The sequence below is a fragment of the Scyliorhinus canicula genome, chromosome 9 (assembly GCF_902713615.1).
Source record: "Scyliorhinus canicula chromosome 9, sScyCan1.1, whole genome shotgun sequence".
NCBI lineage: Eukaryota > Metazoa > Chordata > Chondrichthyes > Carcharhiniformes > Scyliorhinidae > Scyliorhinus > Scyliorhinus canicula.
Window position 1 is genome coordinate 4,380,997 of NC_052154.1, and position 16,581 is coordinate 4,397,577.

General features: G+C 54.6%; 1 protein-coding gene across 1 annotated transcript in view; it reads left to right on the plus strand.

Moving 5' to 3' along the window:
- The window catches only part of cdh16 (cadherin 16, KSP-cadherin), a 114,001-nt gene that overhangs the window by 56,497 nt on the left and 40,923 nt on the right, over window positions 1-16,581 (plus strand). The window contains exons 12-13 of the mRNA XM_038806215.1: window positions 595-786; window positions 4,501-4,748. Of these exons, the coding sequence (XP_038662143.1) occupies window positions 595-786; window positions 4,501-4,748 (440 nt within the window). The remainder of the gene's footprint in view (window positions 1-594; window positions 787-4,500; window positions 4,749-16,581) is intronic.

Below are 16,581 nucleotides of genomic sequence, written 5' to 3' on the forward strand. Positions count from 1 at the left end.
GGGCGGGGTGGCTTCAAAAGAGAAAGATTGGGAGACCATTGTTGTCTGCGTACCCCATCCACACCACACACCTCCCCACCCTGGCCACACTCCCCATCCACACCACCCAACCTCCCCCACGCCAACCTTCTCACCCACACCTTGCTCCCCACCCACACCCCCTCCCCACTCAGCCCCCATACCTCAGCTCACGGTCACATGGCGGGAGTGGGTTTTGGGTTCGTCCGAAGCTCCAAATATCCTGTCCCCCTCGACCCCTTTATATTCTCCCTGACCTTCTTTCAAAATAGTGGGATCTTTGATATGCACTGTGGAGGGCAGGGCAGATAAGAGATCAGTTCCAGTTCCATTTATCCATGTACCGTTTGTCAATGTTCTCTGTTGATGATTCTTTTGTCTACTATGTACGTAATGTGTACGTTCCCTCGGCCGCAGAAAAATACTTTCCACTGTACTTCGGTACATGTGACAATGACGTCTCTGACCATACAGCACCCCTCAGTACTGGGCGTGTCCGCCTGGGTTATATTCTTAACTCTGCAGTGGGACTGGGAACTCATTTTCCGTTGTTATTTCTCCTTTGCTGTGGTGCAGTACGGATCAGTCAGCATAACTGAGAACACTGACATTGGGTATCTGGTAACCACACTCAATGTGACGGATGCTGATTACTCCTTGACCAAAAGCTGGTTTGTCATCTACACCATTGAATCTGGGAATGAAGAGCAAATATTTGGAATTCTTCGAGAAGAGCAAAGTAACGTTGGGAACCTTTTCCTACACAAGGTACATTAAGGATCCCATTTTTCTCTCTCACTCCTTGCCAGTTTGTCACTGTATTTATATCTGCCTTTCACAATCTCCTTCCATCTCTTGTCTTTTTAATTTAGAGTATCCGATTCTTTTTTTCCAATTAAGGGGCAATTTAGCGTGGCCAATCCACCTACCCTGCACATCTTTGGGTTGTGGGGGTGAAACCCACGCAGACACGGGGAGAATGTGCAAACTCCACACGGACAGTGACCCGGGGCCAGGATCGAACCCAGGTCCTCGGCGCCATGAGGCAGCAGTGTTAACCACTGTGCCACCATGCTGCCCTATCTCATTCTATCTCTATTTATTGTGTCTGTGTCTCTGTCTTCCTCGCCTTCATGCCTCTCTCACTCCATCACCCTATCCCCATCTCTCTCTCGTTTTATCTGTTCATTGTCCCTGAATGTCTCCCCTTCATGTATTTCACTCTGTTTTCTGTTTTCTTCACTGTCCTTGTGTGTCTCTCCACTGTGTATCTGTCTTTGTTTCCTTGTTTCCATCTCTCCCACTTTGCCTTTGTGTCTCTTTCCATTTTTGTACTCTCTCCTCGTTTTAGCTGAGTCTCTCCCTTGCCCTCTGTCTTTCTCTTTCTGCCTCTTCCCATTTCTGTTTTGGTCGCTGCTTCACTCTCTCTTTCTATTTTTCTCTCTCTATCTCTCATCCACCTCTCAGTCTCTGCCCATCTCAGTCTCTTTCCATTACTTACCGTTCGCCTCTATTACTCTCTCCATCGCCATCCATCTCTGCCTATCTTCTTTTCTCCATTTGTATGCTTCAATCTGGCATTCTTCCATCACGGTCTTTGTATCAGTCTCCATGCCCTGTCTATTTCCATATCTTTCTTCAGCTCTTTCTGCAGCTTTCTTTTTCCCCATCTCTCTCTCTATCTCTCTGTCCCTCACTCTCTCCATCTCTCTTTCTCCACCTCTCTCTCCATCTCTCCATTTCTCTGTCTTGCTCACTCCATTCATCTGTCTCTCTCTCTCTCTATCTACAGCACGGCTCTAGTGGGTTACAAGGTAACCAGGAAGGAACTCAAAAATGGACTGAGGGGAGCTAGAAGGGGGCATGAAAAAGCCCTGGCGGGAAGGATTAGGGAAAACCCCAAGGCGTTCTACACTTTTGTGAGAAATAAAAGGATGATAAGAGTGAGAGTAAGGCCGATCAGGGATAGTGGAGGGAACTTGTGCCTAGAGTCTGAGGAGATGGGGGAGGCCCTAAATGAATATTTTGCTTCAGTATTAACTAGAGAGAGGGACCTTGTTGCTCATGAGAACAGCGTGAACCAGGTTAATAGGTTCAAAAGGTTGATATAAGAAAGAGGATGTGTTGGAAATTTTGAAAAGCATCAGGGTAGATAAGTCCCCTGGGCCTGACAGGATATACCCAAGGTTACTACGGGAAGCGAGGGAAGAGATTGCTGCGCCGTTGGCGATGATCTTTGCGTCCTCACTCTCCACTGGAGTAATACCGGAGATTGGAGGGAGGCGAATGTTGTTCCCCTGTTCAAGAAAGGGAATAGGGAAATCCCTGGGAATTACAGACCCATCAGTCTTACATCTGTGGTGAGCAAAATATTGGAAAGGATTCTGAGAGATAGATTTATGATTATTTAGAAAAACATAGTTTGATTAAAGATAGTCAGTATGGCTTTGTGAGGGACAGGTCATGCCTCACAAGCCTCATTGAATTCTTTGAGGATGTGACGAGTCACATTGATGAAGGTCGGGCAGTGGATGTGGTGTATATGGATTTCAGTAAGGCATTTGATAAGGTTCCCCATGGTCGGCTCATTCAGAAAGTTAGGGGGCATTGGATAGAGGTTAATTTGCATATCTGGATACAGAATTGGCTGGCCGAAAGAAGACAGCGAGTGGCAGTGGATGGAAAGTATTCCGCCTGGAGGTCAATGACCAGTGGTGTCCCGCAAGGATCTGTTCTGGGACCTCTGCTCTTTGTGGTTTTTATAAATGACATGGATGAGGAAGTGGAAGGGTGGGTTAGTAAGTTTGCCGATGACACGAAGGTTGGGGGAGTTGTAGATAGTGTTGAGGGTTGTTGCAGGTTACAGCAGGACATTGACAGGATGCACAGCTGGGCTGAGAAGTGGCAGATGGAGTTCAACCTTGATATATGTGAAGTGATTCATTTTGGAAGGTTGAATTTGAATGCTGAATACAGGGATTAAGGCAGGATTCTTGGAAGTGTGGAGGAACAGAGGGATCTTGGGGTCCACGTACATAGATCCCTCAAAGCTGCCACCCAGGTTGATAGGGTTGTTAAGAAGGCGTATGGTGTGTTGGCTTTCATTAACAGGGGGGTTGAGTTTAAGAGCCGATAGGTTTTACTGCAGCTTTATAAAATCATGGTTAGACCACACTTGGAATATTGTGTCCAGTCCTGGTCGCCTCATTATAGGAAGGATGTGGATGCTTTGGAGAGGGTACAGAGGAGATTTACCAGGATGCTGCCTGGACTGGAGGGCATGTCTTATGAAGAAAGGTTGAGGGAGCTAGGGCTTTTCTCACTGGAGTGAAGAAGGCAGAGAGGTGACTTGATAGAGGTGTACAAGGTGATGAGAGGCATGGATAGAGTGGATAGCCAGAGACTTTTCCCCAGGGCGGAAATGGCTGTCACGAGGGGACATAATTTTAAGGTTATTGGAGGAAGATATAGGAGAGATGTCAGAGGTAGGTTCTTTACACAGAGAGTGGTGGGTGTGTGGAATGCACTGCCAGCAGAGGTGGTGGAGTCAGTCATTAGGGACATTTAAGCGACTCTTGGACAGGCACATGGACAGCAGTAAATTGAAGGGGTGTAGGTTAGGTTGATCTGAGATTAGGATAAGTGGTCGGCACAACATCGTGGGCCGAAGGGCCTGTACTGCGCTGTACTGTTCTATGTTCTATGTTCTTCAGTTGAGCTGAGACTTTCTGAAGGTGTGGCTTGAAGGTCAATGTGCGTTCCAAAACGATACCAAGACAGGGAGGTGTAGGGTGGTGTTTGATGCGGGTGCAGTGGGACCAGTCAAGTTCTCAGTGAGTTCTTGCCTGGTCAAGGTGGGAGACACATGGTGGGAGTTTTGGTAGCATTTGGTTTGAGGCACCAGTTTTGACAAAAGCCCGAGAGTTCAACAAGGTTGTCATTAATAACACTGTTAACGTGCTCGAAACCTCTCGCTTGCTGAGCTGTCTGCATGGATGAACCTGTGGCCGCATGTTGCTGCCAGGTTATTTATGTGCAGGTGGCAGAGCAGACCCGATGGGCCGAATGGCCTAATTCTGCTCCGATATCTTATGAAGGTTGAACAGAGTGGGGACCAATTCTGATCCTTGACGTTGGCCATTTCACTGCGTCTTCCATGTGCTGCCTTTGTGCCCCATATGGACGCAAAACAATCTGTTTTGAAGAAGAGAAGCATTGGCATTAACAAACCAGGGTGGTATGACCCTCGGGCTTTGTGCCACACAGTGTGGTAGGCTGCAGTGAGGTCACTCTTACCCTGTGTCTCCCTCTCTCTCCATTTCCATGTGTGCTTATCTCTCTCACTGTCACTCAGACTGTTTCGCACATCAATGATCAAAACTCTCCACTCACAATGAATTGACAGCAAAAAATAAACTGGTTGGTGATGGGCTCCAGAGTAATTTACTGAGTAAAATTACAGTGTACACTCTGTGTTGTTAGGCTCTGGACTATGAGGCTGTGAGTGAGTACATACTGGTCATCTCCGTTACTAACGAGGCTGAGTTGGTTGGCTCGGAGTTTGGCCCCAGCTCCACCGCGACCATCTCCATCCTGGTGCAAGATGTCAATGAAGCTCCGATACTTGCTCAGAGCCATTACGAGGTGACCATTCCCACAGACGGCCAACCTGGCAGCGTGTTACTGAGGGTGGAGGGACGTGACCCTGACACATCATCCACTCCTCTTAGGTAAGGACATGCTATGCTGTGCAACCAACTCAATGATTAGAGGAGGCCATTCTGCCCCTCGTGTCTGTTCCACCATTGAGGTAGACCATGGCTGACCTGGATACAAATCCATTTACCCAGCTTGCTTCTACAACCTTTAATTCCCTAACTCCCCAAAAATAAACCTTCCTATCTCAGAGCGATGGAGTTTAAGACTAGGGAGGTTATGCTGCAATGTGGTTTAGCTCACTGGGCTAAATCACTGGCTTTTAAAGCAGACAAAGCAGGCCAGCAGCACGGTTCGATTCCCGTACCAGCCTCCCCGGACAGGCGCCGGAATGTGGCGACTAGGGGCTTTTCACAGTAACTTCATTGAAGCCTACTCGTGACAATAAGTGATTTTCATTTAATTTCATTTTCAGGTGTTAGTGAGGCCACACCTGGAGTATTGTGTTCAGTTTTGGTCTCCTTACTTGAGAAAGGACATACTGGCACTGGAGGGTGTGCAGAGGAGATTCACGAGGTTAATCCCAGAGCTGAAGGGGTTAGAATACGAGGAGAGGTTGAGTAGACTGGGACTGTACTCGTTGGAATTTAGAAGGATACGGGGGAATCTTATAAAAACATATGAAATTATGAAGGGAATAGATAGGATAGATGCGGGCAGGTCGTTTCCACTGGCGGGTGAAAGCAGAGCTAGGGGGCATAACCTCAAAATAAGGGAAAGTAGATTTAGGATTGAGTTGAGGAGGAACTTCTTCACCCAAAGGGTTGTGAATCTATGGAATTCCTTGGCCAGTGAAACAGTTGAGGCTCCTTCATTAAATGTTTTAAAGGTAAAGATAGATGGTTTTTTGAAGAGTAAAGGGATTAAGGGTTATGGTGTTCGGGTCGTAAAGTGGAGCTGAGTCCACAAAAGATCAGCCATGATCTCATTGAATGGCGGAGCAGGCTCGAGGGGCCAGATGGCCTATTCCTGCTCCTAGTTCTTCTGTTCTGACATTTTGAAATCACCCCCAGCCTCAACAGCAGCTTTGGGGAGAGAGCTCCAGATTCCGACTCCTACTTGGGAAAGAATTGAGTTTATTTAGAACCTTTCATGACTTCAGAACATCACAAAGCACTTTACGGCCAATGAAATACTTTTTGGAGTGTGGTCACTGATGTAATATAGAAAACACAGCTGCAAATTGGTGCACAGCAAGCTCCCTCAGTTAGCCATGCCATCATGGCGAGGTCAACTGTGACGTTGATTGAGGAGTCAATTTTGGGCAGGATACTGGGGAGAACTCCTGGGTCATAGGATCTGTCCGTTCCTCCTGAAAGGGCCTTGATTTAATATCTCATCTGAATGTGGCATCCTCGACAGCACAGCACTCCCTCAGCACAGCACTCCCTCAGGACAGCACTCCCTCAGTACAGCACTCCCTCAGTACAGCGCTCCCTCAGCACAGCACTCCCTCAGTACAGCACTCCCTCAGTACAGCACTCCCTCAGTATAGCACTCCCTCAGCACAGCACTCCCTCAGGACAGCACTCCCTCAGGACAGCACTCCCTCAGCACAGCACTCCCTCAGTACAGCGCTCCCTCAGTACAGCACTCCCTCAGTACAGCACAGCACTCCCTCAGTACAGCACTCCCTCAGTACAGCACAGCACTCCCTCAGTACAGCGCTCCCTCAGTACAGCACTCCCTCAGTACAGCACTCCCTCAGTACAGCACAGCACTCCCTCAGTACAGCACTCCCTCAGTACAGCACTCCCTCAGTACAGCACAGCACTCCCTCAGTACAGCACAGCACTCCCTCAGTACAGCACAGCACTCCCTCAGTACAGCACTCCCTCAGTACAGCACTCCCTCAGTACAGCACTCCCTCAGTACAGCACAGCACTCCCTCAGTACAGCACTCCCTCAGTACAGCACTCCCTCAGTACAGCACAGCACTCCCTCAGTACAGCACTCCCTCAGTACAGCACAGCACTCCCTCAGTACAGCACTCCCTCAGTACAGCGCTCCCTCAGTACAGCATTCCCTCAGTACAGCACTCCCTCAGTACAGCACAGCACTCCCTCAGTACAGCACTCCCTCAGTACAGCGCTCCCTCAGTACAGCACTCCCTCAGTTCAGCACTCCCTCAGTATAGCACTCCCTCAGCACTGCACTCCCTCAGGACAGCACTCCCTCAGCACAGCACTCCCTCAGTGCAGCACTCCCTCAGTACAGCGCTCCCTCAGTGCAGCGCTCCCTCAGTACAGCGCAGCACTCCCCCAGTACAGCACTCCCTCAGTACAGCACTCCCTCAGTATAGCAATCCCTCAGCACAGCACTCCCTCAGGATAGCACTCCCTCAGCACAGCACTCCCTCAGTACAGCGCTCCCTCAGTGCAGCACTCCCTCAGTACAGCGCTCCCTCAGTGCAGCACCCCCTCAGTACAGCACTCCCTCAGTACAGCGCTCCCTCAGTACAGCGCTCCCTCAGTACAGCGCTCCCTCAGTGCAGCCCTCCCTCAGTACAGCACTCCCTCAGTACAGCACTCCCTCAGTACAGCACTCCCTCAGCACAGCACTCCCTCAGCACAGCACTCCCTCAGCACAGCCCTCCCTCAGTACAGCACTCCCTCAGTACAGCACTCCCTCAGTACAGCACTCCCTCAGCACAGCACTCCCTCAGTACAGCACTCCCTCAGTACAGCACTCCCTCAGTTCAGCACTCCCTCAGTACAGCACTCCCCCAGTACAGCACTCCCTCAGTACAGCACTCCCTCAGTACAGCACTCCCTCAGCACAGCACTCCCTCAGTACAGCACTCCTTCAGTACAGCGCTCCCTCAGTACAGCACTCCCTCAGTACAGCGCTCCCTCAGTACAGCGCTCCCTCAGGACAGCGCTCCCTCAGGACAGCACTCCCTCAGTACAGCACAGCACTCCCTCAGTACAGCACTCCCTCAGTACAGCGCTCCCTCAGTACAGCGCTCCCTCAGTACAGCACTCCCTCAGTACAGCACTCCCTCAGTACAGCGCTCCCTCAGTACAGCACAGCACTCCCTCAGTACAGCGCTCCCTCAGTGCAGCACTCCCTCAGTACAGCACTCCCTCAGTACAGCGCTCCCTCAGTACAGCGCTCCCTCAGTGCAGCACTCCCTCAGTGCAGCACTCCCTCAGTGCAGCACTCCCTCAGTACAGCACTCCCTCAGTGCAGCACTCCCTCAGCACAGCACTCCCTCAGTACAGCGCTCCCTCAGTACAGCGCTCCCTCAGTGCAGCACTCCCTCAGTACAGCACTCCCTCAGTACAGCACTCCCTCAGTGCAGCACTCCCTCAGCACAGCGCTCCCTCAGTACAGCGCTCCCTCAGTACAGCGCAGCACTCCCTCAGCACAGCACTACCTCAGTACAGCGCTCCCTCAGTACAGCACTACCTCAGTACAGCACTCCCTCAGTGCAGCACTCCCTCAGTACAGCACTCCCTCAGTACAGCGCTCCCTCAGTACAGCGCTCCCTCAGTACAGCACTCCCTCAGTACAGCACTCCCTCAGTACAGCACTCCCTCAGTACAGCATTCCCTCAGTACAGCACTCCCTCAGTACAGCACTCCCTCAGCACAGCACTCCCTCAGTACAGCACTCCCTCAGACAGCACTCCCTCAGTACAGCACTCCCTCAGCACAGCACTCCCTCAGTACAGCACTCCCTCAGTACAGCACTCCCTCAGTACAGCACTCCCTCAGCGCAGCACTCCCCCAGTACAGCACTCCCTCAGCACAGCCCTCCCTCAGTACAGCACTCCCTCAGTACAGCACTCGCCCAGTACAGCACTCCCTCAGTACAGCACTCCCTCAGTACAGCGCTCCCCCAGTACAGCACTCCCTCAGTACAGCACTCCCTCAGTACAGCACTCCCTCAGCACAGCGCTTCCTCAGTACAGCACTCCCTCAGCACAGCACTCCCTCAGTACAGCACTCCCCCAGTACAGCACTCCCTCAGCACAGCACTCCCTCAGTACAGCGCAGCACTCCCTCAGTTCAGCGCTCCCTCAGTACAGCACTACCTCAGTACAGCACTACCTCAGTACAGCGCTCCCTCAGCACAGCACTCCCTCAGTACAGCGCAGCACTCCCTCAGTTCAGCGCTCCCTCAGCACAGCACTCCCTCAGTACAGCGCAGCACTCCCTCAGTACAGCGCTCCCTCAGCACAGCACTACCTCAGTACAGCACTACCTCAGTACAGCGCTCCCTCAGCACAGCACTACCTCAGTACAGCACTACCTCAGTACAGCGCTCCCTCAGTACAGCACTCCCTCAGTACAGCGCTCCCTCAGCACAGCACTCCCTCAGTACAGCGCTCCCTCAGTACAGCGCTCCCTCAGCACAGCACTCCCTCAGCACAGCACTCCCTCAGTACAGCACTCCCTCAGTACAGCACTCCCTCAGTACAGCACTCCCTCAGTACAGCACTCCCTCAGCACAGCACTCCCTCAGTACAGCACTCCCTCAGCACAGCACTCCCTCAGACAGCACTCCCTCAGTACAGCACTCCCTCAGTACAGCGCTCCCTCAGTACAGCACTCCCTCAGACAGCACTCCCTCAGTACAGCACTCCCCCAGTACAGCACTCCCTCAGTACAGCACTCCCTCAGTACAGCACTCCCGCAGCACAGCACTCCCTCAGTACAGCACTCCCTCAGTACAGCACTCCCTCAGTACAGCACTCCCTCAGTACAGCACTCCCGCAGCACAGTGCTCCCTCAGTACAGCACTCCCTCAGTACAGCACTCTCTCAGTACAGCGCAGCACTCCCTCAGTACAGCACAGCACTCCCTCAGTACAGCACTCCCTCAGTACAGCACAGCGCTCCCTCAGTACAGCACTCCCTCAGTGCAGCACTCCCTCAGTACAGCACTCCCTCAGTACAGTACAGCACTCCCTCAGTACAGGACTCCCTCAGTACAACACTCCCTCAGTACAACACTCCCTCAGTACAGCACTCCCTCAGTACAGCACTCCCTCAGCACAGCACTCCCTCAGTGCAGCACTCCCTCAGTACAGCACTCCCTCAGTACAGTACAGCACTCCCTCAGTACAGGACTCCCTCAGTACAACACTCCCTCAGTACAACACTCCCTCAGTACAGCACTCCCTCAGTACAGCACTCCCTCAGTACAGCACTCCCTCAGTACAGCACTCCCTCAGTACAGCACTCCCTCAGTACAGTACAGCACTACCTCAGTACAGCACTCCCTCAGTCCAGCACTACCTCAGTACAGCGCTCCCTCAGCACAGCACTCCCTCAGTACAGTACAGCACTACCTCAGTACAGCACTCCCTCAGTACAGCACTCCCTCAGTACAGCACTCCCTCAGTACAGCACTCCCTCAGGACAGCACTACCTCAGTACAGCACTCCCTCAGTACAGCACTCCCTCAGGACAGCACTCCCTCAGTACAGCACTCCCTCAGTACAGCACTCCCTCAGGACAGCACTCCCTCAGGACAGCACTCCCTCAGTACAGCACTCCCTCAGTACAGCACTCCCTCAGCACAGCGCTCCCCCAGTACAGCACTCCCCCAGTACAGCACTCCCCCAGTACAGCACTCCCCCAGTACAGCACTCCCTCAGCACAGCACTCCCTCAGCACAGCACTCCCTCAGTACAGCACTCCCTCAGTACAGCACTCCCTCAGTACAGCACTCCCCCAGTACAGCACTCCCTCAGTACAGCACTCCCCCAGTACAGCACTCCCCCAGTACAGCACTCCCCCAGTACAGCACTCCCTCAGTACAGCACTCCCTCAGTACAGCACTCCCTCAGTACAGCGCAGCACTCCCTCAGTACAGCACTCCCTCAGCACAGCACTCCCTCAGCACAGCACTCCCTCAGTACAGCACTCCCTCAGTACAGCACTCCCTCTGTACAGCACTCCCTCTGTACAGCACTCCCTCTGTACAGCACTCCCTCTGTACAGCACTCCCTCAGTACAGCACTCCCTCAGTACAGCACTCCCTCAGTACAGCACTCCCTCTGTACAGCACTCCCTCAGTACAGCACTCCCTCAGTACAGCACTCCCTCAGTACAGCACTCCCTCTGTACAGCACTCCCTCTGTACAGCACTCCCTCAGTACAGCACTCCCTCAGTACAGCACTCCCTCTGTACAGCACTCCCTCTGTACAGCACTCCCTCAGTACAGCACTCCCTCTGTACAGCACTCCCTCAGTACAGCACTCCCTCTGTACAGCACTCCCTCAGTACAGCACTCCCTCTGTACAGCACTCCCTCAGTACAGCACTCCCTCAGTACAGCACTCCCTCTGTACAGCACTCCCTCAGTACAGCACTCCCTCAGTACAGCGCTCCCTCTGTACAGCACTCCCTCAGCACAGCACTCCCTCAGTACAGCACTCCCTCAGTACAGCGCAGCACTCCCTCAGTACAGCACTCCCTCAGTACAGCACTCCCTCAGTACAGCGCTCCCTCAGTATAGCACTCCCTCAGCACAGCACTCCCTCAGTACAGCACTCCCTCAGTACAGCACTCCCTCAGTACAGCACTCCCTCAGTACAGCGCTCCCTCAGTACAGCGCTCCCTCAGTACAGCACTCCCTCAGTACAGCATTCCCTCAGTACAGCATTCCCTCAGTACAGCACTCCCTCAGTACAGCACTCCCTCAGTACAGCACTCCCTCAGTATAGCACTCCCTCAGTTCAGCACTCCCCCAGTACAGCACTCCCTCAGTACAGCGCTCCCTCAGTACAGCACTCCCTCAGTTCAGCACTCTCCCAGTACAGCGCAGCACTCCCTCAGTACAGCACTCCCTCAGTGCAGCATTCCCTCAGTGCAGCATTCCCTCAGTACAGCACTCCCTCAGTACAGCACTCCCTCAGTGCAGCATTCCCTCAGTACAGCACTCCCTCAGTACAGCACTCCCTCAGTACAGCGCTCCCTCAGTACAGCGCTCCCTCAGTACAGCACTCCCTCAGTACAGCATTCCCTCAGTACAGCATTCCCTCAGTACAGCACTCCCTCAGTACAGCACTCCCTCAGTACAGCACTCCCTCAGTATAGCACTCCCTCAGTTCAGCACTCCCCCAGTACAGCACTCCCTCAGTACAGCGCTCCCTCAGTACAGCACTCCCTCAGTGCAGCATTCCCTCAGCACAGCGCTCCCCCAGCACAGCACTCCCTCAGTACAGCATTCCCTCAGCACAGCACTCCCTCAGTACAGCATTCCCTCAGTACAGCGCTCCCTCAGTACAGCGCTCCCTCAGCACAGCGCAGCACTCCCTCAGTACAGCACTCCCTCAGTACAGCGCTCCCTCAGCACAGCGCAGCACTCCCTCAGTACAGCACTCCCTCAGTACAGCGCAGCACTCCCTCAGTACAGCACTCCCTCAGCACAGCACTCCCTCAGTACAGCACTCCCTCAGCACAGCACTCCCTCAGCACAGCACTCCCTCAGACAGCACTCCCCCAGTACAGCGCTCCCTCAGCACAGCCCTCCCTCAGTACAGCACTCCCTCAGCACAGCCCTCCCTCAGTACAGCACTCCCCCAGTACAGCGCTCCCTCAGCACAGCCCTCCCTCAGTACAGCACTCCCCCAGTACAGCGCTCCCTCAGTACAGCACTCCCTCAGTACAGCACTCCCTCAGTACAGCGCAGCACTCCCTCAGTACAGCACTCCCTCAGTACAGCACTCCCTCAGTACAGCACAGCACTCCCTCAGGATAGCACTCCCTCAGTACAGCGCTCCCTCAGTACAGCATTCCCTCAGTACAGCACTCCCTCAGCACAGCGCTCCCCCAGCACAGCACTCCCTCAGTACAGCGCTCCCTCAGTACAGCGCTCCCTCAGTGCAGCACTCCCTCAGTACAGCGCTCCCTCAGTACAGCGCTCCCTCAGTGCAGCACTCCCTCAGTACAGCACTCTCTCAGTACAGCACTCTCTCAGTACAGCACTCCCTCAGTACAGCACTCCCTCAGTACAGCACTCCCTCAGCACAGCACTCCCTCAGCACAGCGCTCCCTCAGTACAGCACAGCACTCCCTCAGTACAGCACTCCCTCAGTACAGCACTCCCTCAGTGCAGCGCTCCCTCAGTACAGCACTCCCTCAGTACAGCACTCCCTCAGCACAGCACTCCCTCAGTACAGCACTCCCCCAGTACAGCACTCCCCCAGTACAGCACTCCCTCAGTACAGCACTCCCTCAGTACAGCACTCCCTCAGTACAGCACTCCCTCAGTACAGCACTCCCTCAGTACAGCACTCCCTCAGTACAGCACAGCACTCCCTCAGCACAGCACTCCCTCAGCACAGCACTCCCTCAGTACAGCACTCCCTCAGTACAGCACAGCACTCCCTCAGTACAGCACTCCCTCAGTACAGCACAGCACTCCCTCAGTACAGCACTCCCCCAGTACAGTACAGCACTCCCCCAGCACAGCACTCCCCCAGTACAGCACTCCCTCAGCACAGCACTCCCCCAGTACAGCACTCCCTCAGTACAGCACAGCACTCCCTCAGTACAGCACTCCCCCAGTACAGTACAGCACTCCCCCAGCACAGCACTCCCCCAGTACAGCGCTCCCTCAGTACAGCACTCCCTCAGTACAGCGCTCCCTCAGTGCAGCACTCCCTCAGTACAGCGCTCCCTCAGTGCAGCACTCCCTCAGTACAGCGCTCCCTCAGTACAGCACTCCCTCAGTACAGCGCTCCCTCAGTGCAGCACTCCCTCAGTACAGCGCTCCCTCAGCACAGCACTCCCCCAGTACAGCACTCCCTCAGTACAGCACAGCACTCCCTCAGTACAGCACTCCCTCAGCACAGCACTCCCTCAGTACAGCACTCCCTCAGCACAGCACTCCCCCAGTACAGCACTCCCTCAGCACAGCACAGCACTCCCTCAGTACAGCACTCCCTCAGCACAGCACTCCCCCAGTACAGCACTCCCTCAGTACAGCACAGCACTCCCTCAGTACAGCACTCCCCCAGTACAGTACAGCACTCCCCCAGCACAGCACTCCCCCAGTACAGCGCTCCCTCAGTACAGCACTCCCTCAGTACAGCGCTCCCTCAGTGCAGCACTCCCTCAGTACAGCGCTCCCTCAGCACAGCACTCCCTCAGTACAGCACTCCCTCAGTACAGCACTCCCTCAGCACAGCACTCCCTCAGCACAGCACTCCCCCAGTACAGCACTCCCTCAGTACAGCACAGCACTCCCTCAGTACAGCACTCCCTCAGCACAGCACTCCCTCAGTACAGCACTCCCTCAGTACAGCACTCCCTCAGTACAGCACTCCCTCAGTACAGCACTCCCTCAGTACAGCACAGCGCTCCCTCAGTACAGCACTCCCTCAGCACAGCACTCCCCCAGTACAGCACTCCCTCAGTACAGCACTCCCTCAGCACAGCACTCCCTCAGTACAGCACTCCCTCAGTACAGCACTCCCTCAGTACAGCATTCCCTCAGTACAGCACTCCCTCAGCACAGCACTCCCTCAGTACAGCACTCCCTCAGTACAGCACTCCCTCAGTACAGCGCTCCCTCAGTGCAGCACTCCCTCAGTACAGCGCTCCCTCAGTATAGCACTCCCTCAGCACAGCACTCCCTCAGCACAGCACTCCCTCAGTACAGCACTCCCTCAGCACAGCACTCCCTCAGTACAGCGCTCCCTCAGTGCAGCACTCCCTCAGTACAGCACTCCCTCAGTACAGCACTCCCCCAGTACAGCACTCCCTCAGTACAGCACTCCCTCAGTACAGCACAGCACTCCCTCAGTACAGCACTCCCTCAGTACAGCACTCCCTCAGTACAGCACTCCCTCAGTACAGCGCTCCCTCAGTACAGCGCTCCCTCAGTACAGCACTCCCCCAGTACAGCGCTCCCTCAGTACAGCACTCCCCCAGTACAGCACTCCCCCAGTACAGCACTCCCTCAGTACAGCACTCCCTCAGTACAGCACTCCCTCAGTACAGTACAGCGCTCCCTCAGTACAGCGCTCCCTCAGCACAGCACTCCCTCAGTACAGCACTCCCTCAGTACAGCACTCCCTCAGTACAGTACAGCGCTCCCTCAGTACAGCGCTCCCTCAGTACAGCACTCCCTCAGTACAGTACAGCGCTCCCTCAGTACAGCGCTCCCTCAGTACAGCGCTCCCTCAGTACAGCACTCCCTCAGTACAGTACAGCACTCACTCAGTACAGCGCTCCCGCAGCACAGCACTCCCTCAGTACAGCACTCCCTCAGTACAGCACTCCCTCAGTACAGCACTCCCTCAGTACAGTACAGCACTCCCTCAGTACAGCACTCCCTCAGTACAGCACTCCCCCAGTACAGCACTCCCTCAGTACAGCACTCCCTCAGTACAGCACTCCCTCAGTACAGCACTCCCTCAGTACAGCACTCCCTCAGTACAGCACTCCCTCAGTACAGTACAGCACTCCCTCAGTACAGCACTCCCTCAGTACAGCACTCCCTCAGTACAGCACTCCCTCAGTACAGTACAGCACTCCCTCAGTACAGTGCAGCACTCCTTCAGTACAGCACTCCCTCAGTACAGTACAGCACTCCCTCAGCACAGCACTCCCTCAGTTCAGCACTCCCTCAGTACAGCACTCCCTCAGTACAGTGCAGCACTCCCTCAGTACAGCACTCCTTCAGTACAGCACTCCCTCAGTACAGTGCAGCACTCCCTCAGTACAGCGCTCCTTCAGTACAGCACTCCCTCAGTGCAGCACTCCCTCAGTACAGTACAGCACTCCCTCAGCACAGCACTCCCTCAGTGCAGCGCTCCCTCAGTACAGCACTCCCTCAGTACAGCGCTCCCTCAGTGCACCGCTCCCTCAGTACAGCACTCCCTCAGACAGCACAGCACTCCCTCAGTACAGCACAGCACTCCCTCAGTACAGCACAGCACTCCCTCAGTACAACACTCCCTCAGTACAACACTCCCTCAGCACAGCACTCCCTCAGTACAGCACTCCCTCAGCACAGCACTCATCCAGTACAGCACTACCTCAGTACAGCGCTCCCTCAGTACAGCGCTCCCTCAGTACAGCGCTCCCTCAGTACAGCACTCCCTCAGTACAGCGCTCCCTCAGTCCAGCACTACCTCAGTACAGCACTCCCTCAGTACAGCACTCCCTCAGTACAGTACAGCACTCCCCCAGTACAGTACTCCCTCAGCACAGCACTCCCCCAGTACAGCACTCCCTCAGTACAGCACTCCCTCAGTACAGCACTCCCTCAGTACAGCACTCCCTCAGCACAGCACTCCCTCAGTACAGCACAACACTCCCTCAGTACAGCACTCCCTCAGTACAGCACTCCCTCAGTACAGCACTCCCTCAGTACAGCACTCCCTCAGTACAGCACTCCCCCAGCACAGCACTCCCTCAGTACAGCACTCCCCCAGCACAGCACTCCCCCAGTACAGCACTCCCCCAGCACAGCGCTCCCTCAGTACAGCACTCCCCCAGCACAGCACTCCCCCAGTACAGCACTCCCTCAGTACAGCACTCCCTCAGTACAGCACTCCCTCAGCACAGCACTCCCCCAGCACAGCACTCCCCCAGTACAGCACTCCCTCAGTGCAGCACTCCCCAGTACAGCACTCCCTCAGTACAACACTCCCTCAGTACAGCACTCCCTCAGTACAGCACTCCCCCAGCACAGCACTCCCCCAGTACAGCACTCCCTCAGTACAGCACTCCCTCAGTACAGCACTCCCTCAGTACAGCACTCCCTCAGTACAGCACTCCCCCAGCACAGCACTCCCCCAGTACAGCACTCCCTCAGTACAGCACTCCCTCAGTACAGCACTCCCTCAGCACAGCACTCCCCCTGTACAGCACTCCCCCAG